Source organism: Cetorhinus maximus, chromosome 6 (genome assembly GCF_964194155.1).
Source record: "Cetorhinus maximus chromosome 6, sCetMax3.hap1.1, whole genome shotgun sequence".
Lineage (NCBI taxonomy): Eukaryota > Metazoa > Chordata > Chondrichthyes > Lamniformes > Cetorhinidae > Cetorhinus > Cetorhinus maximus.
This window is the reverse complement of record NC_135884.1, coordinates 122,501,744-122,529,367: the sequence shown is the minus strand read 5'-3', so window position 1 is coordinate 122,529,367 and position 27,624 is coordinate 122,501,744. Positions and strand designations below refer to the sequence as shown.

The window sequence follows — 27,624 nt, the reverse complement described above, 5'->3', positions numbered from 1 at the left end:
GAGAGCTACAAAATTGCAGGTGGGCTCACTTAGCTGGAAAACTGGAGTCAGTGTGCCTGAGCTGCAATGTCCTGCCTTTGTTAGAGAGGTTAATTATTCATGGAGACCTCTGGGTAAAGAGGATTGGTTTTGAAGTAAAGAGTTAATTTATATACATTTCTATTTGGAGCATCCCAGGTATGCCTAAGCATACAATGCGGCGAAGAGCAGTGGGAAACCAGGAGATTGGGAAGCCTACAAAGACCAACAGAGGACAACTAAAAAAGAAATAAGGAGGGAGAAGATTAAATATGAGGGTAAACTAGCCAGTAATATAAAAGAAGATTGCAAGAGTTTTTTTAGATATATAAAGGGTAACAGAGAGGCAAAAGTGGACATTGGGCCGCTGGAAAATGACGCTGGAGAAGTAGTAGTGGGGAACAAAGAAATGACGGAGGAACTGAATAGGTACTTTGCGTCAGTCTTCACAGCGGAAGACATGAGTGACATTCCCAAAGTTCAAGAGAGTCAGGGGGCAGAGGTGAGTATGGTGGCCATTACCAAGGAGAAGGTGCTAGGAAAACTGAAAGGTCTGAAGGTGGATAAATCACCTGGACCAGATGGATTACACCCCAGAGTTCTGAAGGAGATAGCTGAAGAGATAATGGAGGCGTTAGTGGTGATCTTTCAGGAATCACTGGAGTCAGGGAGGGTCCCAGAGGACTGGAAAATCACTAATGTAACCCCCCTGTTTAAGAAGGGAGTGAGGCAAAAGACGGGAAATTACAGACCGATTAGCCTGACCTCAGTCGTTGGTAAGATTTTAGAGTCCATTATTAAGGATGAGATTTCAGAATACTTGGAAGTGCATGGTAAAATCGGGCAAAGTCAGCATGGTTTCATCAAGGGGAGGTCATGCCTGACAAATCTGTTAAATTCTTTGAGGAGGTAACGAGTAGGTTAGACAAAGGAGAGCCAATGGATGTTATCTACTTGGACTTCCAGAAGGCCTTTGACAAGGTGCCGCACAGGAAGCTGCTCAGTATGATAAGAGCCCATGGTGTTAGAGGCAAGGTACTAGCATGGATAGAAGATTGGCTGTCTGGCAGGAGGCAGAGAGTGGGGATAAGGGGGTCCTTCTCAGGATGGCGACCGGTGACTAGTGGAGTTCCGCAGGGGTCAGTGTTGGGACCACAACTTTTCACTTTATACATTAATGATCTAGATGAAGGAACTGAGGGCATCCTGGCTAAGTTTGCAGATGATACAAAGATAGGTGGAGGGACAGGTAGTATTGAGGAGGCGGGGAGGCTGCAGAAGGATTTGGACAGGTTAGGAGAATGGGCAAAGAAGTGGCAGATGGAATACAATGTGGGGAAGTGTGAGGTCATGCACTTTGGTAGGAAGAATAGAGGCATAGACTATTTTCTAAATGGGGAGAGAATTCAGAAATCTGGAGTGCAAAGGGACTTGGGAGTCCTAGTCCAGGATTCTCTTAAGGTTAACTTGCCGGTTGAGTTGGTAGTTAGGAAGGCAAATGCAATGTTGGCATTTATTTTGAGAGGACTAGAATATAAAAGCAGGGATGTGCTGCTGAGGCTTTATAAGGCTCTGGTCAGACCACATTTAGAATATTGTGAGCAATTTTGGGCCCCGTATCTCAGGAAGGATGTGCTGGCCCTGGAGAGGGTCCAGAGGAGGTTCACGACAATGATCCCAGGAATGAAAGGCTTAACATATGAGGAACGTTTGAGGACTCTGGGTCTATACTCGATGGAGTTTAGAAGGATGAGGGGGATCTGATTGAACTTACAGAATACTGAAAGGCCTGGATAGAGTGGACGTGGGGAAGAGGTTTCCATTAGTAGGAGAGACTAGGACCCGAGGGCACAGCCTCAGAGTAAAGGGAAGACCTTTTAGAACAGAGATGAGGAGAAACTTCTTTAGCCAGAGAGTGGTGATTCTATGGAATTCGTTGCCACAAAAGGCTGTGGAAGCCAGGTCATTGAGTGTATTTAAGACCGAGATAGATAGGTTCTTGATTGGTAAGGGGATCAAAGGTTACGGGGAGAAGGCAGGAGAATGGGGTTGAGAAACTTATCATCCATGATTGAATGGCAGAGCAGACTCGATGGGCTGAATGGCCTAATTTCTGTTCCTATGTCTTATGGTCTTATGCCATGTTGCCATGGAGATGCCTTGCAGGAACTGACCTTTTGTGGGGGGGTTTATCTGTATGTTTCCCTCCGAGAGACGAGCAGTCCAGCTTGGAGAAGCCAGAAGGTCTTTGAGGTTGGAGCTGAGGTTTAGGCTTGAGTTCAAAGAACCGAGGAAAATAATTTACCAAGAGCTATGGACAGGAAAATAGAGTTTGGCTGAAAAAAGACATTTGTTGAAGCTTTTCATCTTGTACTCATCAAGACAATCGCAAGAATACCGATGCTAAGGGAAGAAACAACTTTACACTATATGAGAAGAGAGTGCTGATTGGTTGGCAAGTAATCTCTGATTGGTAAGGGCATTACCATGGAGAATGCACCAGTTAATAGTAACTGACAGTGAACTGCCAAGCATTGTTTGAAATTTAAACCAGGCAGCTTAACTCTGATTGGTCAAGGCATTGATCTGAGGATTGAACCAATGAATGGCTATCACTTATTTTGTTTAGCTGAAACAGGCACAATGTGTGTATATGTTCTTTTGGTCTGTAAAGAACAGAGCCCTGTGTATTAATAGATGTAGCTTCCAGTACACGCAAATGCGCCACATTGTGAGCCCGACTGAAAACCTTAAATTGATTAAAAGCAAAATACTGCGGATGCTGAAAATATTAAATAAAAACAGAAAATGCTGGAAGAATTCAGCAGGTCTGGCGGCATCTATGGAGAGAGAAACAGAGTTAACATTTTGAGTCTGTATGACTTCTTCAGAGCTTCAGCTGCCAGACCTGATGTGGTCCATGAATTTCAGTGCCAGTAGTTGCTAAGCATGTAGGCCGTACATCCCAAAGACTGTCAGATCATATCAAACAGCGTGTCCCTTCCGCTGTTCGCAATGGGCAAGCTACAGACTATACCCAACTAGTCCGTGCTTGCAAAACTCAAAACACAGTATCCAACATTAGATGTGATTCTGCGATCAGGCAACATTTGCTAAATATTCTTCAGTGTACTAAAAATTACACTGGCAACTAATTTAAGATTGTCAGTTGGGCTTGCAGTGTGGTGCATTTGCATGTACTGGAAGCTACGTATATTAATACACAGGGCCCTGTTCTCCACATATAGAAAGGATATGTACACACGTTGTGTCTGTTTAAGCTAAACAGAATAAATGATAGCCATTCGCTGGTTCATTCCTCAGGACAATACTTTGACCAGAGTCAAGCTGCCTAGTTTAAATTTCAAACAATCCTTGGCAGTTAACTGTAGATCACCATTAACTGTTGCATTCTCCATGGCAACACCTGTACCAAACAGAGTCTACTTGCCAACCAATCAGCAGTCTTCCCATACAGTATAAAGTTGTTGCTTCCGACATTGGCATTCTTGCGATTGCCCTGATGAGTGCAAGACGAAAAGCTTCAGCAAAATGTCTTTTTTAGCAATTCTCAAATTCTGTACTACCAAAAGAGAATAGATTATTAGAAACGAGAGGTGTTTCTAATTTTTTGTTAAAATCACTGTGCAGGAATTATGAGTAACATTCAGGCTTTGGCTGAAAAGTCCCAAACCTTATGAGGGAGCTGTGGAAAAGTTTGGAGTTTGTCCTAAGAAAGTGGATAACCTTCAAGAACTTGATAGGGAGCCAAAGACTTACTGGAGGAAGTCAAAATATAAAAGGGGAGATTTAGTTGAGAATTTTAGTCTAAAGTATATGTGATTGTGTTTTATTGTGCTTTTCGATGCAAAGTATAAGTAATCACCTAAGACACTGTTTATTTAGTAGTTTTTGCTTTGCTTGAGTCTTGTGTAGTAAAATTCATTTGTTTAAACTGTGGAATCTTGTAACTTCATCCCTTCAGTAAATAACGCAGATTTCAAATATCTCTTTAAATGTCTCCACAGGGATTGTAATAGCATCCCTATTTTCCTATGCAATAACTTCAAAAATATGAGAATTTTCTACACTTGACTGAAAAATGCAACCCACACGCTACAATTCAGATAATTCAGAGATATAATGGAAAGGCATTATAGGAGCCTTCATGACTTTAAATGCATTTGAAACTGAGAACCAAGATGGAAAACAAGTGCTTTGGGAGAATGGCAAATACAGTGCTTTGGGTGGTGTGAAAAATTAAACATTTAAGAGAGTATATGGCACAGTTTTCTATGTCTAAAAAAACGTAATCTGGTTTTAGTTTTGTCTTCCTATTGTCATAATTGAGAATTTGAAGTTGGAATCAGTTTGGGACCATGCTGAGTTTTTATGGTTCTATTAATTTTGGGTAGTTACATTTAAATTGCACAGAAATCATAAATAATCTAGATAATCAGGTACACTACAGATTTCGGGAATCAAAGAAAAACAAAATCCTGAAACCAATAAGGAGGTCAGACAGCATCTCCTGAGATAAAAGGAGAGCTAACATTTTAGGTATGCACCCTCAGTAAAAATTTGGCCGCATGAAAACAAATTGAGCATGATCAGGAAAATTATTCGAAATGTTATTTGGAGACCTTTATTTGACATCTTAGTTTCTCCACTAATCTGAGTACTTACAACTGAAACTATAATAGGCATTAAAAATTACATAATTTAAGAAAATAATTGGGCTTTTCTCAGAATTGTCTTTTCTGTTTGAAATGCTTGAGAGAATGTTTTCCATTGAGACTTATGTAAGAAGCTTGAACCTCAACTGCATGCAGGACATAACAGAGCATGTTGAAACCTGCTGTTTGTAAACCCTGATCTCATTCATGGATAATCACAGCCAATTAGTTTTTAAAGTTAATTGGAACTTGTTTGAATGTATTACATCAGAATAAGCTAAAGAATCAACTCCGCTTTTTCTGAGGTATCTTTGAAGGCAAAAACGCATTTGCTAGCTACAATTGGCAAGCAAGATGGTTGAATACAGGTACAGTTGTGCAATCTGATTAATGGGGAATAACAGGTATTTAAATTTGTAATGTGCTCTAATTAATTGAGTGCTACATTTTTTGATTTGTTGAATTAGAGTTGTTTTAGCTTTCTAAGTCCGAACAGAATGTCAGAAACTACCATTACACTATTTAAAATTAGGGGGATTATGAACATTTAAGCCTATTTTGATAACACTACTGTGTTGCAGATATTTGATAAAGGAAGATAGTGTTTAGTGTTTTCTTAAAGTTTAGTGTTTTCTTAAAGTTTTGTATATTCTTGGTATCCAGTGTAAAATCCAACCCTAAACAGATGGCCATTGAAGCGCTTGCCCAGAAAGAATTGCTTATTTACCCACGTGGTATTTGTGAGGGAACAGATTGATTTTAATTATCTACCTGCTGGGGGTGAGGAAAATGCTAATCAAAATACACTATTTCTGGGGGCATGTTGTACAAATTTCTTTCCAGATTCATTCACTGCCAGCCATAACAACCCACCTTTTTCCAACAACATAACCTCATTGTGTGTAATGCATTAGGAAATTCAGTATATACAATTTGTAGTTAACCATCAATTTTCCAAGATGAAAAGACATTATTGAAATACCTGAGATACTCGAGCTCACTTGGAAAGACTTGTACCCGATTATCTAGATTATTTATGATTTGGAGGTGGATCTGATGAATGGTCATTGACCTGAAATAATTCTCTCTCGATAAATGTTGCCTGAGCTGCAGCATTTTCTGTTTTTATTTCAAATTTCCAGCATTTGCAGTATTTTTCTTTTGTAATGATGTTTTATCTCCGTTAGCTGAACAGATTAAATAAAAAAATGTACAGATGTTAATGTTTGGGGGAAGAGTTATATTTTTGAAAACTTCATACACCTGGGACAAACTCAGCAATATTGGTTGCATTTAGTGCTCAGATTACATATTTAACCTTGTTCTTTATCTAAATTGCATCCAGTCCCTTGCCACACTTTTCAAGGACCATTGCAGAAATCATATCCTTTGATTTTTCACCAACATGCAGCACATGTAGGTGACTGGAGTTAAATTTCTTAATTTGAGCATTTTACTATTTAAGATGTATATCAAGATCTACATGCTTCCTGCTGAGTGGCTATGTTTTGTGAAGTAGATTTTATTTTCAGTTAACTAGAAGTTATTGTTATCCTCTCAGTAAAGGATTGGATTATTTTATTCTTTTAGCTTTATACTTTTTTTCTTTTCCTTTGCTGCTGTGACCATTAGAAAACCAGGTAGTTATAGTTTGTAACAAAAACAGAAAATGCTGGAAAAACTCAGCAGGTCCAACAGCGTCTGTGGCGAGAAAGACAGAGTTAAAGTTTCGAGTCCGTGTGACTCTGACGGACTCAAAACATTAACTCTCTCTTTCTCTCTAAAGATGCTGTTAGACCTGCTGTCTTTTCCCAGCATTTTCTGTTTTTGTTTCAGATTTCTAGCATCTGCAGTATTTTGCTCTTATCTTAGTTATAGTTTTGTGTTGCTTTGTCAGGTTATGGGTTTTATACATTTTCTTTAGAAGATGCCTTCCTGGAGTTGACTGAAGTTCCTCTCGCACAGGTAGTATGACAATGTTTAGTGATTGGAGCATTTGAATTGAGAAACAGTTCTCCTGTGCATAGTAACTGGAATGCTACATAACTAATTTTTTTTAAAAAATAGCATGAGAGAACATTTAAAAAAAAACATTGTGAAAAATGGTTTCCATTGCTTACTGAAGGACTCTGTTCTGTTACCTGTTGGAATTTTCCCACCCCACCCCACCCCAGCACCCCCCAGCCCTGAAATTGAGAGGAAGTGTCTTTGACAGATCACAGTTGACTGATTAAATAATTTCTGCAGTCTCTGTCTGAAGCAAAAGTTTATTCTGCATACAGCTGTAGACTAGCTTCATACTTGACATTTATTAGCCCTGAATTTGTGCCCAGAAACTGGGGTAATATTGACTTCTGGCACAGAAGATCAAGAAAATTCAGTTGTAAATGATTTGTACTTACTTTTGCATAACATTCAAAATTCTTCCATCTTTTCCGCCCTATCTTTGGAGCTTTCATTCAGATTGTCTGCCACTCATTGAAAAGCCCCACCCCCTCATTCAAAAGAGCTAACAAACATAAATATGTTTTTACATATTAACACCAGTTCAAAATGGGAGTAAATTTGTACTCAATATTTTAAGGCCACAGGATTCCTTTTGAATTTACACTTCAAAAAGTTTGGAAGGCACAATTCTAGTGTTGAATTCAAAAGGTTTCATTTTATGAGTTATGGTGCTTTTTGTCGTCTTCCTATTTAGCACATTGCAAGTACTCAAGGTAGCTGCATAGTAGTCACTGAGATGAAGCACAATAAGTGAAGCTCAGCCATTAATTCATTCTTTGTTTCAGGGTTGACTTCTGTGAAACACAAAACTTTAATCACCCATAGTTACATATATTTGCGTAAAAGCATAGCAACCGACCTGGGATACCTTATTATCATCTGTTTAAAGAACAAATGCAAGAAAGTTTAAATATTCAGTAATGAAATGATGTCCAGAAATGCAGAAACATTAGAAATTTGTTGCCATAATTTGTGAATACTTAATCATACTTAACGCTTGAAAAGCACATGATTCCTGCAATGGTAACACAGACTTCATTTTCTTGAAACACTTATTCTTGCCAATTTACATTCACTTGGTGAAAGTGTTGTCAAGTCTGGGTTCCAGTGCTTGCATGAAGCAATTTCTTTGAGAACTGGGCACATAGTCCTGCAGAACATTTTTATTTTATATTTGTACTCACTGACCTATATTGCCTCAGAGTTAAGCAATGCGTCAATTTTAATATTCTCGTCCTCCTTTGCAAATCCCTCCATGGCTCACCCTTCCCTATTAGGGCTGATCAACAAAAGATTGGCCTTAGAGATAGTTCAAAGGAGAAAGCAGAGATAGAGATGGAGATCTTTGAGAGGGAATTCTAGAGCTTAGGGCCTTGGCAGCTGAATGGACAGCTGCAAACATAGGGCAACTAAAATCTCCTCCAGCCCCACAGCTTTCAGTTATCTACACTCACCTAATTTTGCACATTTTTGAATTATTGTCACATTATTTCCAATATTTTGGTTGCAAGTGGCAAAAATGTAACTGGACAAGAATTGTCATGCAAAAATATATGAAACAATCGGTCTAAAAATTGAACGCTTTATGATTTCAGAAGGATAAATTGGTCAGCCTAGTAATAGTAAAACTACAATGCAATTTTAAACAGTTTTGGAAATATGTTCTCATTGCGATTCTCACTAAAGATTACCTGAAACATCCCAATAAGTCTTTTATTGGGAACCTGTAATCCTTATAAACTTATAGCTGCCTGCCCTACCCAATCATTTTAGTCAACACTGCTGCACAATCTGTTGTCGCAGGATCACCAATATTACGTTGTACAAATATTAGACCAGATTGTTATTTTCTGTGGCTTGAGATCATCTTTCCTTTATATCTTTTTAAAAAAATAAACCATGAGATTAAAGTTGGTGATTAAATGAATAAATTAGTAGTGGGATATACCAGCTTTAACTTGAGCATTATTGCCTTCATCAGCAAGCTGCTCAGCAGACTTAATATCTGACACTTTGACAAGAGAATTGGGAATTTGAGAGTGCCACTCAAAGTGAATGCAGAAGAGTTTTTTTTCCAGAAGTGGGGTTCAGAGGGATATGTGGGATGTGGGTGGAGAGTGATACAAGGAAGTGATCAGAGATGGTCTTATCTGTGATTTATACTATGAGGGTATTGAAGCCACGTGAGATGGCATGGCCAAGTGGGTGGCTGTGAATATGGTTTGGAGTGTTTACATTAAGGGATCGATAGGAGGACATGAACTCGGAGGGGAGAGAACATGATGAATTGAGATAAAAGTTAAAATTACTGAGGATGAGAAGTTGCTCGAAGCAGAGACTGAGGGAGAAAAGCAGTAAAAATGCTCATTAAGAAAATTGGCATGGCACTTGGGTGTGAGGGGTATGGAACCAGTATTTTAAATAAGTGGTGAGAGGGGTGAAACAAGGTTAGATGCTCAGAGGAGGAGAAATTGCTGGGAGGAGTAAGGGGACACAGGGTAAGGTGAGATTTACTTATAAGAGCCACACTACCAATGCAATGGTCTGGACAAGGTAAGTGGTGACGGGTGGGGGAAGGTGTCATCACTCTTCAGCCAGGTTTCTGCCCAGGCCAATGATGTTCATGAAATCACCTATAGTAAACTCATGGATTGCAAGAACTTTGTTCGTGAGTGAATGGAAATTTTGGAGGGAGAAGCAGAGACGGACGGTAATAGCTGGATCTCTGCCAGAGGCCATAGGCTTAGCATTGGGAAGGGTGAGTTGGACAGGGAGGTGATTGGCAAAGTCAACCCCCAGCTGGCGGCCTTGTGGGAAGATCAATGAGAGAGTAGGATGAGGCAGGTCAGCTCTTTGAAAAATGCCAAGAGAGGCACAGAGGGAATCTGTAGACTTAACTAAGACCATATGATTTAACCCATCCAGACAACAATAAAGCTTTGTATACCATTCAGCCACTGTCTAACCATGCAGTGTCCTGGGAGGGGCTTATAACTGAAAGAAAAAACAAAGAAACATATCTTGTTCCCTCCTGTACAAGCTATTCCTGGAGGTGGACTTCCAGAGGCAACAGCTACCTGTCTGGCAGTAGTGAGTAGCCAATTAAAATACTTTAAACTACAATTAGTCGGTAGCACTTCAGTAATTTTTTTTTCCAAATGCTACATGGGTCCCATGCAGTGTCAGGAGCTTGTCAGCTGCAAGGAGGAGAAACCGCAGTGGGGTATAATTGCTGCCTGCAACTGACAGGTATTCCGGCTAACAAAGGAGGAAAAAAGCAAGGCTTCAGTCAGGGTTAAATGAATTATCAAATTTTTCAAAACCAAGGAAGAATAACATATATAAATCCTGTAGAGAAAAAGGTGAAGGAGTTCACTGGGATACGTACAAAATATACAGAAACAGAAGAGTTGAGCCGAAGGTCAAAGAAGTAAAATCTCTAATGGGAGACATAAGACATAACAGTAAGTTAAGTGTTTTAGTAGAGCAACAGTAAGAAGGGAAATGAAGAGATGTAAGCAACATGGAATATGAGGATGAACCAAAGATAATATTTTGATTGCTTTCCTAGTGACTGCTAGGAGAAGATATTCCCTCAGTAGCAGTCCTCCAAATAGAGCTAACTTCAACGTAAATCAGCTGGAAGCCTAAGCCAGACTAAAAGGGCTTAAAACAAATGATTTTTCATGAATAGATTACTTCTCAGAGTAGAGAGAGAGAGAGAGCCAGAGGCACACTATTACTGGGAGCAGGGGGCTGCAGTGTACAGGCTGATGAGGTCCCTTTTTTTTGCCGACAATGCAAAGATAGGTGGGAAAGCAAGTTGTGAGGTGGATACAAAGAGTCTATAAAGGCATATGTAGGTTATGTGAGTGGACAAAAATTTGGCAGATGGAGTATAAAGTGGGAAAATGCCAAGTTATCCACTTTGGTAGGAGAAATAGAAAAACAATGGGGAGAAACTACAGACAGCTGCGGTACAGAGGGATCTGGGTATCCTCGTATGTAAAATAAAAAAGTTAGCATGCAGGTACAGCAAGTAATTAGGAAGAGTCATGAAGCTATTAATATGTATAACATTATTGGGAATTTTTGTTTTAAAGTAGAGGTTTGGCCTGTGGGTGTGTCTTAATTGGATTAAAGCCAGCTAGTCTGGGTGCTTTGCTGTATACTAGTTTTGAGATGTAAGCGAGGTAGAGTGCATTTGCAATTTGTTGAATGGAGCATTCAAGAAAGTGTGTAAAATATGGCACCTAGTCAGCAGAGACCAAGCAATGTTTATATTACTAATAAAATTGGTACTATGAAAGGGGTTTTATTGTTAGAAGAGATGGAGTTCAAAGGGGCTGGTGATACAATGAGAATTTACATTCAATGAGATGTGCTAGGTATATCAGAGGGCAGTTTTGTGTGTGCACGGCAGAGACAATGTAAGATCAAAGCCTGTAAGCCTGTGTCTGCAAAGGAACCATAGTGAAAGGAAACCTCATTTTGAATTTGTAAGGTGAAAATTCTTTGCCTGGTGTCCGCTTAAAGTCTAAAGGTTGTTGTTGCCTTAGTGGAGATTAGTTTGGGAATTTGTTAAAAGTTATAGGAGTAATTTGTAGCCATGTGTAATATTTAACTTCAGTAAAGTTAATAAATGCCTCATGTACTTTGATATAAAATGTCTCGAGAACTGATTCCTGAATTTAGAGCTGCATCTCAAACATACTACATAAAATATAGGTTATGGCAGTTGTTTAAAGTTTCCCTCTGGGATTTTTAAATAACTCAGCTTTACCAAAAGGCTGTCTCATAACAGAAGGCAAATGGAATGTTGGCCTTTATTACAAGGGGTTGGTGTATAGAAGTAGGGAAGTCTTGCTACAACTCTACAGAGTGTTGGTAAGACCACTCCTAAAGTACTGCGTACAGTTTTGGCCCCTTATTTAAGGAGGGAGGGATATACTCCTATTGGAGCCAGTTTAGAGAAAGCTGACTAGTTTGATTGCTGGGGGGAAGGATTGCTTTGAGGAAAGGTTGGGCAAATACTTAATGGAATTTAGAAGATGAGAGATGATTTTATTGAAACATCTAAGATTCGAAGGGGGCTTAACATAGTTGATGCTGAGACGATATTTCACCTCATGAGGGACTCTAGAACTTAGGGGACATCATTGCAGAATATGGGTTGCCCATTTGTTATGAAAACTGCATTTACCCCGTTGGAGAGCAGGAGTTCAGGAACTCCAAGTCCTGATATAATATATATATATTGCTTTTAAGGTACTAAACATCTGAAGGGTACTCACAAAAGCATTACCAGATAAAGGAATTGACACCGCGCCAAAGAAACAGACATCGTGATTGGGTGACCAAGTACTTGGTTTAAAAGAAGTAAGTTTTAAGTAGAGTCTTAAAGGAGGAGAGGCTTACAAAGAGAAATCGAAAGCTTATGGCCCAGCTGGCTGAAGGCGCAACCACCAGTGATGTGGGGGAAGGAAATTGGGGATGCATATGAGGTCAGAATTGGACTGCCAAGCTTTCGGATGATTGTAGAGCTGGGAGAGGATGGAAGAGGTTACAGAGATAAGACATGGAAGAATTTGAATGTGAGGGTGAGGATTTTAAATTCGACAGGTTTGTGAACTAAAGGTCATTGTGATCAATGAATGGGATTTGGGGCATGTTAGAATACAGGCAGCAGAGTATTTGATGAGCTCAGGTTCATAGAGGGAGGCTGGCCAGGAGAGAATTGGAATTGTCAAGTCTGCAGTCAAAAGCATCATGAGAGCTTCAGCAGCAAATGGGAAGTTGGTGGTCTTGGTAATACAAGAGTACATGTGGTTGGAAGTTTGGCTTAGGGTCATAAAGGATGCCGAACTGCATCAGCCTAAGGCAGTGTTCGGGCCATGTCGGATTGTTGTATGAAATCTAAAATTGGACACAATACACCAAGTAGCCATATGGTAGCATAGTGCTTGTGTTGGAATTTGAACTAATGTTACTGATACATCAGTTTGAATTCAGCATTTTAACCAAATGGAAATATAAAGCTGGTGCCACTAAACATGGCTATGAAGCTGTCAGATTATCATAAATACCCAACTGGTTCACAAAAGTCTTTTGGGGAAAGAAACCTGGTATATGTAACTGATTTAGCCAAAATGTGATTCCAACCCCATGCCAACATGGTTGACTGTTAAATGGCCTTTGAACTGGCCCAGCAAATCACTCAGTTGGATAAAACTGTCACAGAGCAACGTTGTGGGAACATCTTTGCCACATGGGTTGAAGAAAATGGCCCATCATCGTCTTCTCAACGGCAACTAAGTATGAGCAATAAACAGTGACAACCAAATCCAGAGGATTTTGTTTAAGTTTGCTTGCAGTGGAGCCTTATGTAGCCTAAGTAAGGGATACTTTTTGTTTTGTACTCGATATCTAAACAGTGCAACCTTGTCTAAATTGGCCTACAAACTGTTGATTTTGTTTAAATTGTGCACATTATTTATGCCACTGGGGAATTTGAGTGGTTCCATCTAAGTCAGCCATGAACAGTAATGGTCTCAGCCCACTGTGTTAAGGAATGATATTCATGTACAGGCCCCTTTCAAACTATTAATAAGACCTTTTTGTTATTTGAATATAATCAGCTGTCTGTCCAGCATAATACCTGTCTTATCTATTATAATAAACTTTTTTCCAGTGGTCATAAATGTATTTTATCAAACAATTTTAGCTGTACAGCATCAACAGAAATATCTTAATTGAATAGCTCCTCGATAAAGCAACGTGTTAATGAGGTAGTACCAAGGAATCCCTAATTAACTGCCAAACTGTTAATGATTCAGTTATATTGGTAGGTTCTTCTGACTGCCCATTCATAAGTTCTTAAAAGTGCTACCGGGATCAGTGCCGGGACCTCAACTCTTTACAATTTATATAAATGATGTGGATGAAGGGACTGATAGTACGGATGCTAAATTTGCTGATGACACAAAGATAGGTAGGAAAGTAAGTTGTGAAGAGGAGATAAGGAGCCTCAAAAGGATATAGATAGATAGGTTAGGTGAGTGGGCAAAGATCTGGCAAATGGATTATAATGTAGGAAAATGTGAGGTGGTTCATTTTGGCAGGACGAATAACTAAAGAATTTTATCGAAACAGTGAGCGATTGCAGAGCTCTGAGATTGAGGGATCTGAGTGTCCTAGTGCATGAATCACAAAGGTTAGTATGCAAGTACAGCAAACAATTAGCAAAACTAATAGAATGTTATCGTTTATTGCAAGGGGAATTGAATACAAGAATAAGGAGGTTATTCTTCAGTTATCCAAGGCATTGGTGAGGCCATATCTGGAGTACTGTGTACAGTATTGGTCTGCTTATTTAAGGATAGATGTAAATGCATTAGAAACAGCTCAGAGAAGGTTTACTAGATTAATACCTGGAGTGGGCGAGTTGCCTTATGAGGAAAAGCTGGACAAGCTAGGCTTGTATCCACTGGTGTTTAGAAGAGTAAGAGGTGACTTGATTGAATCATATAAGATCCTGAGGGAACTTAACAAGGTGATTGTGGAAAGGATGTTTCCTCTTGAGAGAAGCTAGAACTCGTGGTCACTGTTAAAAATAAGGGGTGGCCCATTTAGGACAGAAATAAGGATTTTTTTTAGTCCAAGGATTGTGAGACTTCGGAATTCTCTTCCTGAAAAGGTGGTTGAGGCAGAGTCCTTGAATATCTTTAAGGCAGAGGTAGATAGATTCTTGATAAGCAAGGGGTGAAAGGTTATTGGGGTTAGGCAGGAATCTGAAGTTGAGGTTAAAATCAGATCAGTTATGTTCTTATAGAATGGTGGAGTAGGCTCGAGGAGCCAAATGGCCTACTCCTGTTCCTAACTCGTATGTTTGTATGTATGTATCTCACTGGTAATTTTCTAACCATATTTCTCACTTTTGAATTGCATGTTACCTGTCTTTTTCTGCTTTGAACAATCAACAACGTGGATTGGAATTAAGGGACTGTGATAAAGAAGTGGCAGGTACAGGAATTGGGGCTTACAAAGCAAGAAATATGTGCAGGCGCAAGATAACATGAATAAGCCTATTCAATGAAATTCAACCAAAACTCTAGTGACTAAGCTGTTTAACTTCTTTTAATGTAGGTTTACTCAGCTGAAAAGCCTGAACCTGTCGAATAATAAACTGACAACATTTCCAGCATCTTTGTGTGAAATTTCAACTCTTACGGAAGTCAATCTCTCCTGTAACAGGATTCAAAACATCCCTGAGGAGATCGGAAACCTGCAAAAGTAAGTATTATAATATGACAGACTAGTAAAAATGTAAAGAATTTGTTTCGTACAGTAGTTCTCATCTTAGTTGAGCTGGCGGATGTAATTCATTTTTATTTCTCACTATATCTTCCCAAACTTGCAAATGCATCATGTTTTCACAGATTCTATTTCAAACATAATAACATACATTTACATCAGCTGCCCAATTTACCTGTTTCACATCCTTTTACTTCACTTTTTTCACCACTATTTTATATCTTTTCTTTGATGTTCATAGAACCTGAAGCAAAGCTTTGCTGTAAATTATGTTCTAATTTAAATTGGACCTAGTGGTTTTGATATTCTTTGACTAATTTTCTCCCATAATTCCGCAAATCCTAATGGATTGAGGAAGTCCTGCAGAAATGCTATTACTGGTGTTTAGCTTTTTAATTAATTTGGATTACGTGGTTACAGAGTCTGCAATACAAATATGCTATTTGGCTCAACTTGTCTATTCCAATATTTTTTTTCTCCACATGCACTTCCACCTAACCCTCTTCATCTAACTCTATCGTTCTATTCTTTTCTCCCTTGTCCTTATCTAACCCCCTTGATTACATCTGTTGTATTTGCCTCAACTACTTCCTATGGTAGCACGCTACACATTATTACCACAAGTTTCTCCTGAGTTTCTTACTGGATTTATTAGCGACTATCTTATGTTTATGACCTCTAGTTTTTGGACACCCTCACAAGTGGAAATATTTTCTTTATGTTTACCCTGTGAAACCCTTTCATTATCTGAAAGACCTCTCTTCATTTTCCTTCAGTTTGTATTACATTAATAGATATTTATATGATAGTGTCCTCTTTCACCTTTACAAGCTGCACAATATTTTAAAGATCCAAGTCAGGAATCTGTAAATTAAGTTTGGCATGTCCGGTATTCCCCCTTCCTTTTATGCCCAAAAAGCTGTGTAATGTTTTTTGTTAGAAGTGGGCATGTAGCACTTATAAACAAAAATGAAGACATTGTATGCACAGAACTTATAGGCGAAACTTATTATGATTTCTTTCCATTCCAAGTCTTCAGACGTTTATTCTGGATGGGAATTGTCTCCAGAGCTTGCCTTCAGAATTGGGAAATCTGCAACAGCTGACCCATCTTGGCTTGTCCTTCAATGACTTCAAAGTGATCCCATCAGTGTGCGAAATTTTAACAGCCATGGATAAGCTCAGCATGGCTGGAAACCATTTACAGACACTGGTAATGGAAACACTGGGTCGAATGACTCACATTAAACAGATGGACCTTAGGTAAGGTAACACTAAAAACTGCAGCAATAGCTCTATAAATCCACCTACTTGACATGGATCTCTGCAATGTTGTTGTGCTGCTTGTTTATGCAAGCATTTTGCAGCAAATAAGCCTAACGAGTACAACATTACACATTTGATCTGTTGAGTTTAGCATTGATAAGAACATAATACTGATGAGAAGAAACATGGCAAAATTCACTCAAACTAAAAAGGCTTCTGTTAATATTCCCTCGCTGAATTCACAGTGAGTTTGTCTCCTTATAATTAAAATATAGTTATTTTTTAATGAGGAAAAATATTTTCCCTTACTGACAACTGGAACTGTCCTGAAGTTCTTGAAATATGAGCTATTTGTGCTGATTAACTGTGATCTTGTAGAACATATTATTTTCTGGTATGTTTAGTATTCCTGAGTGTGTTTGTGAACACAAGAACAAAAAAACTGGAAAAACTGAGTGGGTTAGGCAGCATCTGTGGAGAGAAGCAGAGTTAACATTTCAGACCAAATTACCTTTCATCAGGATCGAAGAAAGATAGAAATATGAGAGTTTTAAGCCAGTGGAAGGGGGAGAAAGCAGGGGGAACAAAAGAGAAGGTCTGTAATAGGGTGGACGGTGGATGAGATTAAATAAAAAAGATTTCATGAAGCAAGAGCCAAAGAGAGTGGTAATTGATATAGGGGTATGGTTATGACCAAATGAGGTGTGAATTGCTACGTAAAAGACAACTGAATGCAACATAAAGGGATAAAGAAAGAAACAAGACAAAGACTGATACAGAAAAACAAAAAAGGGGGAACATAACATAGAACAGGATGAAGGCAGTGGTTATGATCTAAAATTGTTGAACTCAGCGTTGAGTCCAGAAGGCTGTAGAGTGCCGAGATGAAAGATGAGATGCTGTTCCATGAGCTTGCGTTGAGCTTCACTAGAAGACTGTTGCAGGTCATAGACAGAAAGGTCAGCATGGGAGTGAGGTAGAGAATTAAAATGACAACAACTGGAAGCTCGGGATCATGCATGCAGACTTAACAGAGGTGTTACTCAAAACAGTCACCCAGTCTGCGCTTGGCCTCTCTAAGGTAGAGGAGACCACATCGTGAGCAGCGAATACAGTTAGGAACTTCCTTCCTAACAGCACTGTGGGTATTCCTACACTACATGGAATGCAGCAGTTCAAGAAGGCAGCTCATCACCACCGCCTCAAGGGCAATTAGGGATGGGCAATAAATGCTGGCCTAGCCAACGACGCCCACATCCCATGAACGAATAAAAAGTATTCTAAGTTGAAAGAAGTGCAAGTAAATCACTGTTTCACTTAGAAGAAGTGATTGGGGCCTTGGACAGTGAGACGGGAGGAGGTGAAAGGGCAGGTGCTGCATTTCCTACCCTTGCACGAAAGGTGCCATAGGGAAGGGACGGGGTGTTAAGGGTGACTGATGAGAGGACTTGGGCGTCATGGAGGGAATGGTCGCTACGGAATGCTGAAAGGGGAGGACAGGGGAAGATGTGTTTGGGGATAGCATCATGCTGGAGCTGCCAGAAATGGCGGAGGATGACCCATCGAATACAGAGGCTGGTGGGGTGGAAGGTGAAGGCAAGGGGAAACCTATCATGGTTCTGGGAGGGAGGGGAAGGGCTGAGAACAGAGGCGCATGAAATGGATTGGACATGTTGGAGGGCCCTGTCAACTGCTCTAGTTGGGAATCCTCGGATGAGGAAAAAGGAAGACATCCAGTCGTGAATGGTGGTGGACAATTAAACAACTCACTGGAGGAGGAGGCCCTACAAATATCCCCATCCTCAATGATGGGGGAGCCCAGCACATCAGTGCAAAAGGTATGGCTGGAGCATTTGATCCAACCTTCAGCCAGAAGTGCCAGGTGGATGATTCTTCTCGGCCTCCTCCAGAGGCCCCCACCATCACAGATGCCAGTCTTAAGCCAATTCGACTCACTCCATATCAAGAGTGATATCAAGAATCGGCTGAAGGCCCTGACAATATTCTGGCAATAGTACTGAAGACTTGTCTCCAGAACTGTTCCAGTACAGTTACTACACTGGCATCTACCCGGCTATGTGGAAAATTGCCCAGGTATGCCCTGTACACGAAAAGGAGGGCAAATTCAACCCAGCCAATTACCGCCCCATCAATCTACTCTCAGTCATCAGTAAAATATTGGAAGGGGTCATCAACAGTGCTATCAAGCGGCACTTGCTTAGCAATAACCTGCTCATTGACGCCCAGTTTGGGTTTCGTCAGGGTTACTCGGCTCCTGACCTAATTACAGCCTTGGTTCGAACATGGACAAAAAATCTGAACTCCCGAGGTGAGGTGAAAGTGACTGCCCTTGATATCAAGGCTGTATTTGACTGAGTGTAACATCAAGGAGCCCTGGCAAAACTGGAGTCAATGGTAATCAGGGGGAAAGCTCTTCAATGGCTGGAGTCATACTTAGTGAAAAGGAAGATGGTTGTGGTTGTAGGCGGTCAGTCATCTCAGCTCCAGGACGTCACTGCAGGAGTTCCTCCGGGTCGTGTCCTCGGCCCAACCATCTTCAGCTGCTTCGTCAATGACCTTCCTGCCACCATAAGGCCAGAAGTGGAGATGTTCGCTGATGATCGCACAATGTTCAGCACCATTCACAACTCCTCAGATACTGAAGCAGTCCATGTCTAAATGCAGCAAGAACTGGTCAATATCCGGGCTTGGGCTGACAAGTGGCAAGTAACATTCGGGCCACACAAGTGTCAGGCAATGACCATCTCCAACAAGAGAGAATCTAACCATCGCCCCTTGACGTTAAATGGCATTGCCATCACTGAATCCCCCCACGATCGACATCCTGGGGATTACCATTGACCAGAAACTGAACTGGACCAACCATATAAATACTGTGGCTACAAGAGCAGGTCAGAGGCTAGGAATCCTGCGATTGAGTAACTCTCCCCTTTACTCCCCAAAGCCTCGCCACCATCTATAAGTCACAAGTGTGATGGACTGCGCCCCACTTGCCTGGATGAGTGCAGCTCCAACAACACTCAAGAAGCTTGATAATGTCCAGGACAAAGCAGCCCGATTGATTGGCACCACATCCACAAACATTCACTCCCTCCACCATCGCCGCACAGTGGCAGCAGTGTGTACCATCTATAAGATGCATTACAGAAACTCACCAAGGCTCCTTAGGCAGCACCTTCCAAACTCACATCCGCTAACATCTAGAAGGACAAGGGCAGCAGATAGATGGGAACACCACCATCTGGGAGTTCCCCTACAAGTCACCCGCCATCCTGACTTGGAAATATATTGCTGTTCCTTCACTATCGCTGGGTCAAAACCTCGGAACTCCCTCCCTAACAGCACTGTGGATGTACCAATGCCACAAGGACTGTAGCGGTTCAAGAAGGCAGCTCACCACCACCTTAAGGGCAACTTGGGATGGGCAATAAATGTTGACCCAGCCAGTGAAGCCCACATCCTGTGAATGAATAGAAAAATATTGGCGACAAAGTCAAGGTAATACAAGTCAAATTGACTTGACCCATCTTCATAATTTAACCCTTCAAGTTTCGACATAATTCTGGTGAAATGCAAGTATTCCTTCCAAGGACAATATAGGTTTCCTGAAATAGAAACAGAAAATGTTAGAAATACTTAACAGATCAGGTAGTATTTGTGGAGAGAAAAATGGAGTTAATGTTGATGTGCTTTCATCCGTTCTGATGAAAAACCATTGATGTGAAATGTTAATTCTTTTTCACTCCACAGATGCTGCCTTACCTGTTGAGTATTTCCAGCATTTTCTGTTCTTGTTTCAGATTCTCAGCATTTCCAGTATTTTGCTTTTATAATAACTTTCCTGAAATTTGATGTCCAAAACTGAGTTCAGTACTCCGGATGGGGTCTGACCGAAACTTTCTACAACTGAAGCATCACTTCCTCACTTTTGTATTCAAGCTCCTTTGGGAAAAAGACCAATGTTTCATTCGCCTTTGTGATTACATTTTTATAATGCCCACCCACTTTCAGTGACTTGCATAAATTCCTTTGATCTTCCATAGCTTTTGGTCGCAAACCATTTTAAAAAAAAAAAAATCCAATTTATCTTTCTTGGATCCAAAACTGGATAACTTCACATTTCCCCACACTGATTATATATGTCACATAGATGCACTTTATTTATGTACTTCGATAACTATCTGCTCCCAGAATCACAGAATCTTTACAGTGCAGAAGAAGGCCGTTCGACCCATTGAGTCTGCACTGGCTCTCTGAAAGAGCATTCTACCTAGCCCACTCCCCTGCCTTATCCCCGTAACCTTGCACATTCTCTCTTTTCAGATAGCAATCCAATTCCCTTTTGAATACCTCGGTCGATGCTGCCTCCACCACCCTTCAGGAAGGTCGTTCCAGGCTCCGACCATCCTCTGGGTGAAAAAAAGTTTCCTCACATCACTTTTATTCCTTTTGCCAATTAATTTGAATCTGTGCCTTCTAGTTCTTGATGATCTCTTAAGTGGGAACAGTTTCTCACTATTTACCCCATCCATACCCCTCAGGATCTTGAATACCTCTATCAAGTCACCTCTTAGCCTTCTTTTCTCCAAGGAAAACAGTCCCAACCTCACCAATCTATCCTCATAGCTAAAGTTCTTTATCCCTGAAATCTTCTCGCCTACATAACTTACTGTGCCTCTTAGCGTTTGCCTTCACCAAAATCTCTGTTCCTCACTTGATTCTGCATTTATCTATGCATTTGTAGCCAAAGCACCTCCAGTAGTGGCTTCCCTTCCAGTTGCCCCCACATTGCCTCTGGAACCCCATGATGATCTAACTTTAGCCCCCACACCCTTTAACATCTACATCTGTCCCTTGGTGACAGAATCTGAAGACTCGGGTTCAGGTTCCATATGTATGCTGATAATACCCAACTCCAACTCTTGTGTCCCCTCTACTGCCTTCATGTTGTGAGACAACTTGTCCAACGTCGCATGCTAACTGAACCACAATTTTGCTTTCCTTAAACATTGGGAAGATGGGAGCCATTGTCTTCCGCCCCCATCTTCTTAACTCTTGTTACCAATTCCATTCACCTCCCTGAGACTGTGAACAAAATTGTTCACAACTTGGGCATCCTATTTTACCCTGAGCTGAGCTATTGACACCACATCCTGTCCATCACAAAGACTGCCTACTACATCCCATAACATCGCCTGTCTTTACTCCTGTCTCAGTGCACCTGCTGCTGAAACCCTAACCCATGCTGTTGTTACCTCCATATTGTACTATTCCACTAATCCTCTGGCCAGCCTCCCATCCTCTAGCCTCTTTAAGCTTCAGCTCATCCAAACATCTGCCCATAACCTATACTACAACAAGTCCCACTCAGCCATCTCACACGTGCTCGCTAACCTATGTTGGCTCCCAGTTCCCCAACACTTCATATTTAAAATTCTCATTCTTATGTTTAAATCCCATTATCACCTCATCACTCCCAATTTCTGCAGCATTTTCCACTCCTACACCCTCCGAGAATTCTGCATTCCTTCCATTTGGGCATCTTGTTTATTCCCCACTCCTTTTGCCCCACCATTGGTGTGCGTGCATTCAAATATTTAGCTCTATGCTCTGCTGCTACTCTCCCTAAATTTCTCCACCTTTTTATCTCCTGTTCATTTTATATAGTGTACCTCCTTGATGAGACTTTTAGTCAACCATTGTAATATCATCACCTTTGTTTACTCTCAGTTTTTGTCTGACCACATTTCTGTGAAGTGCCTTGGAATGTATTTCTCTGTAAAGGCAAAATATAAATGCAAGTTATTGGTGTAATTGGTCTTTCATCTTGTAATTGCAGAATATTTTTGGCACAGAAGAGCTGCCACATTTACCTATGTTATGACATGATAATTACTGGTCTTATGAGTAATTTGTTTGTGAAGCACTTTGAGATGTATTTGGTGTATTTGATTTGATGAGAGACGATAATGAGGGTGATGCAGGAAGAGTTACCAGAGAGATGTGGCTGCATCATAGGATGTCATAGCATGTGGGATCATCGAATCACAGATGACATCAGACTCATAACCGGAACAAAGGAAGAGCTAGAGACTTTGGCAGCCTAGTCAAAAGGCACAGTGAGTCTTTCGGGACTGAACATAAATGAGGGAAAGACCTCAAAGACCAATGTTTTGCTCTAAATAGCAATGGAAAAATCAAGATTGGAAGCACTAAGATAGAGGCAGTGGACAAATTCAAGTGCCTTCACTCTATGATACACCCAAGAATGAAATCCAGGTTAGATTAGCCATGGCAAGAAGTGTGACCAACGACTTTCAATGACTGAAGTGTGGGTATGGCAGAGGGTGCTCAGAATCTGCTGGATGGACAGAAAGACAATTGAGTGGGTTAGATCAAGAGTAAAAATTCAGGAATCAAGAGGATTACAGATACAGTTAGAGAGAGGAAGATAGCCATGTACAGACATTGGAAACAAAGATCCTACAACCTTGTCCTGGCAACAATTGAAGGAGAAATTGAGGGTAAAAACAGAGAAGGAAGAAGAAAAATTGGATGGGTGGATAACATTGAGACGTGGACTGAGGAAGGCTTGAAGAAAGCCAGGGAAGAAGCAAGACGATGGCAACAGTCCCACTAAGGATATGGTGACAACAAATGAACAATACAACATTGTCCAGTGGCAGAACTGTTTTGGAGAATAGATTGACTGTTTGAAATTTGGGTTGAGTATCACTACAAATTGCTATATATGTAGAGTTCATCTTTTCAAACTACAACCCTCCAAGATCTTTGCACTCTTCCAATTCTGACCTCTTGCACATTGCTGATTTTAATCGTTCCACCATTGGCAGTCGTGCTTCAAGCTGCCAACCCTTAAGCTTTACTCTAAACCCCTCAGCTTCTCTATCTCCCTTCTTCAAGAAGCAGTTTAAAACATGCCCCTCCTGCGATATTATCTCCTTACATGGCTTAGTGTCAAATCTTGTTTGATAATGCTCCTTGAAGCACCTTGGGAGATTTTTACTATGTTAAAGGCACTATATAAATGCAATTTGTTGTGGTTGAATGTTCCTGAGCCGAGTTACTGTTAACTACAGCAGATATGCAAATGTTTTGCTTTCCAGCGACATGAGCTATTCATTGTGGCATGACAAGCAACCAGTAGATGGCAGCATGGCCCTCAGCAAATAACTATCTTGAAAGAGCAACTGAAAGGATGGATGAATAGTTTTATAATAGAAATGGAGGAATCAAATACAATACCCAAAATTCAGGATGTATGTCTTTTTTAAATCATTTTTATTTTCTTAATGCTCAAAAGTCGTGCGCCTCAAGCATAGCTAATACAAATATTTTCCATCCTTCTCTTTGGACCTTCCTTCCTTGTTAAAGACACTTTTTAAATACAATTTCATGTATGTAAACACAAAAAAAGATAAAGCTGGTGAGCTGCAGAAGCAGTTAACCTCATGGGAATATGACTTTGTGATGATAACAGAGACCTGGTTCATAAGGGGCAGGACTGGGTACTAACTATTCCAGGATATAAAGTGTTCAAGATAGATAGGGAAGGGAAGAATGAAGGAAGAGTGGCAGTATTGATTAAGGAGAATATTACAGTGCTGAGGAGAGAGGATGCCCTGGAGGAGTCAAGACAGAATCTATTTGGCTAGAGTTAAGAAACAGTAGAAACGCTATTACACTACTGGGTGTACTCTGTAGGCCACCAACCAGTGGGGAGCAAATTTGCAGGGAAATTACAGAGACGCAAAAACTATTGAAAATATAAGAACACAAGAGTGACTTCCATTATCCTAATATAGACTGGGATAGTAATAATGTAAAGAGCATAGGAATTCGAGTGCTTCTGTTGTGTGTTCAGAAGAATTTTCTTGATCAGTATGTTTCTGACCCAATGAGGAAGGAGGGATTTCTGGAACTGATTCTGGGGAATGAGATGGATCGCGTGATCAAGTGTCTGTAGAGGAACATTTCGGGAACAGTGATCATAGTATTATAAAATTTAGGTTAGCCATGGAAAGCGTCAAGGAGCAACCTAAGAGTAAAAATATTTAATTGGAAGAGGGCCAATTTTAGCAGGGTGAAAATGAATCTGTTCCAGGTTAATTGGAATCAAAGATTGGCAGGCAAAACTGTAATAGAAGAATGGGCTGCCTTTAAAGAGGAGCTGGTTCAGTCAAGGTACCTTCCCACAAGGAGGAAAGATAGGACAAATAAAGCCAGAGCCCCCTGGATGACCAAAAGGATATGGAGTAAGGTGAAGTAGACAAAGCATATGATGGCAGTCAGGTTGATAATGCAAGTCAGAACCAGACTGAATATAGAAATTTCACTGAAATGAAAAAGTAAATGAGAGGGGCAAAGACAGAGTATGAGAAAAGGCTGGCAGCTAACATAAAAGGGAATGCAAAAGTCTTCAATAGGTATAAGAACAGCAAAAGGGTTGTAAGAGTAAGGGTAGTAAGTAAAGGGTAGTAAGAATTCACTGCCCAAAGGGCTATGGGGCTCAGTTGTTGTGTATGTCCATGACTGAGATCAATAGAATTCTACATATTAAAAACATCAAGGGGTACAGGAATAGTGCTGGAAAATGGTGTTGAAGTAGAAGATCAGCCGTGATCTCATTGAATGGTGGAGCAGGCTCAAAGGGCTGAATGGCCTACTCCTATTTCTTATTTTATGTTTAAGAGAAGGGTTGGGGCTGATTAAGGACCAAAAGGGCAATCCATGCACGGAGGCAGATGGCATGACTGAGGTACTAAGTGAGTACTTTGCATCTGTTTTTACCAAGGAAGAAGATGCTACGAAAGTCATAGTGAAAGATGACATAGTTGGGATACTGGAGGGAATAAAAATTAATACAGGAGGTAGTAGCTGTCTGTACTTAAAGTTGTTAGATCAACACTAAGAAAATTATGGCCAAAGACTTGGCAGAGAACTGGGGAATTCCCAATGTTAAACCCTTGTTCAAAAAAAGGATGTGAGGATAAACCCAGCATTTACAGGCTTTTAGAAATGATAAACCAGGCCAAAGTTCACAGCATTCGGACTACTATTGGCTAACTAAGGAAAGCCAGCACCGTGCTAAATGGGATAGATTCAGAACAGGTCCAGCAGTTCAAAACTGGATATCCATTCAACCACAAGCTGTACCCTCATGGCCTGGCATATTGTTCACTTGACCATTACCAGCAAGCAACGGGATTAACCCTGGTTCAATGAGGAGTGCAGGAGAACATGCCGCGAGCAGCACTATGTATACCTAATAATGAAGTACTAACCTGGTGAAGCAGCACCAATAGACAGAGCTAAACAACCCCATAACCAACGGATCAGGTCAAAGCTCTGCAGTTTTATCACATCCCAGATGTGAATGATAGTAGACGGTTAAACCAACTAATCGGAGGAGGAGGTTCAACAAACATGCCTATCAGTGCAAAAGACTAGACTAAAGCTTTTGCAACTATCTTCAACCAGAAGTGCAAAGTGGATGATCTATCTCCTCCTCCTCCTGAGGCCTCAGCATCACAGATGCCAGTCTTCAGCCAATTCGATTCACTCCACGTGATGTCAAGAAACAGCTGAAGGCACTGGACACAACAAAGGTTGCAAGCCCTGGCAACATCCCGGCTGTAGCCCCAGAAACTTATGCTCCAGAACTAGTTTCACCCTAGCCAAGCTGTTCCAATACAGCTATAATTCTGGAAGCTATCCGACAACATGGAAAAGCACCCATGAAGGTGGCACAAGAAACTGGACAAATCCAATCCTGCCAATTATTGCCCGATCTGTCTACTCTGTCATCAGCAGTACAATATAGCAAACTTACGCAGCAATAACCTGCTCACCAATTCTCATTTTGGGTCCCGACAGGGCCACTCGGCTCCTGACCCCATCATAGCATGGGTCCAACCATGAACAGAAGAACTGAACTCGAGGTGAGGTGAGAGTGGTTGCCTTTAGCATCAAGGCACAATTTGACCGAATATGGCATCAAGGAGCCCAAACAACATTGAAGTCAATAGAAATCAGGGGAAAAGGTTCCACTGGTTGGGTCACAGCTAGCACAAAGGAAGATAATTGTGATTGTTGGAAGCCAATCATTTCAGCCCCAGGACGTCGCTGCAGAAGTTCCTCAAGGTAGTGTCCTAGGGCAACCATATTCAGCTACTTCATCAGTGACCTTCCCTCCATCACAATATCAGATGTGGGGATGTTTGCTGATTGAACAGTGTTCAGTACCATTCATGACCCTTGGATACTGAAGCAGTCCATATCCGTATGCAGGAAGACCAGGATTGGGCTGATATGTGGCAAGTACCAGGCAATGACTATTTTCAATAATAGTGAATCTAACCATCTCCCCTTGACATTCAATGGAATTACCCTTGCTGAATCCCCCAACATCATCCTCCTGGAGTTACCATTGACCAGAAACTGAACTAGACCAGCCACATAAATTCTGTAGCTACAAGGGCAAGGCTGGGAATTCTGTGGCGAGTAACTTACCACCTGACTCCCCAAAGCCTGACCAGTATCTACAAGGCACAAGTGTTTGAGTATGAGTGTAATACTCTCCACTTCCCTGGATGAGAGTGGCTCCACCAACACTGAAGGAGCTCAACACAATTCAGGACAAACCAGCCTGCTTGATTGACACCGCATCCACCACCATTCACTCCCTACACCGCCAAATCACAGTGGCAGCAGTATATTCTATATACACGATGCACTGCAGCAACACACCAATGTTCCTTCATCAGCACATTCCAAACCCACAACTTCCACCACCTGGACGAAGGCAGCAGACACATGGGAACACCACATATAAAGAAATTGTTAGAGGCAAATCATGTTTAATTGACATGATTGAGTTTTTTGATGAGGTAGCAGAGAGGGTTAATGAGGGTAATGTGGTTGATGTAGTGTATATAGACTTTCAGAAGACAATAGCCACATATTAGGCTCACTTGCAAGTTGAAGCTATGGAAAAAGGGGCAGGGCAGCGTGTATACAAAATTGGGCTGAGTGACATGAAAGAGAGAGCAGTGGTGAACGGTAGGTAGCTTTTGTACTGAAAGATAATGTATAGTGGGGTTCCCCAGGGGTTGCTACTGCTTTTCTTGATATACATATAAATGACCTAGACTTAATAGTATGGGATGCAATTTCAAAATTTGCAGATCATTCGAAGTATTGTGAGCTGTGAGGAGGGTAGTGATTGACTTCGAGGACACAAAGGATGCTAGAATGGATGTGGCAGAGGATGTGGCAGATTAAATTTAATATAGAGAAGTGT

At 40.9% G+C, this 27,624-nt stretch overlaps 1 protein-coding gene across 1 annotated transcript in view; it reads left to right on the top strand.

Moving 5' to 3' along the window:
- The window catches only part of phlpp2 (PH domain and leucine rich repeat protein phosphatase 2), a 151,346-nt gene that overhangs the window by 92,973 nt on the left and 30,749 nt on the right, over positions 1-27,624 (top strand). The window contains exons 7-8 of the mRNA XM_078544411.1: positions 14,847-14,993; positions 16,047-16,277. Coding sequence (XP_078400537.1) covers positions 14,847-14,993; positions 16,047-16,277 — 378 coding nt within the window. The remainder of the gene's footprint in view (positions 1-14,846; positions 14,994-16,046; positions 16,278-27,624) is intronic.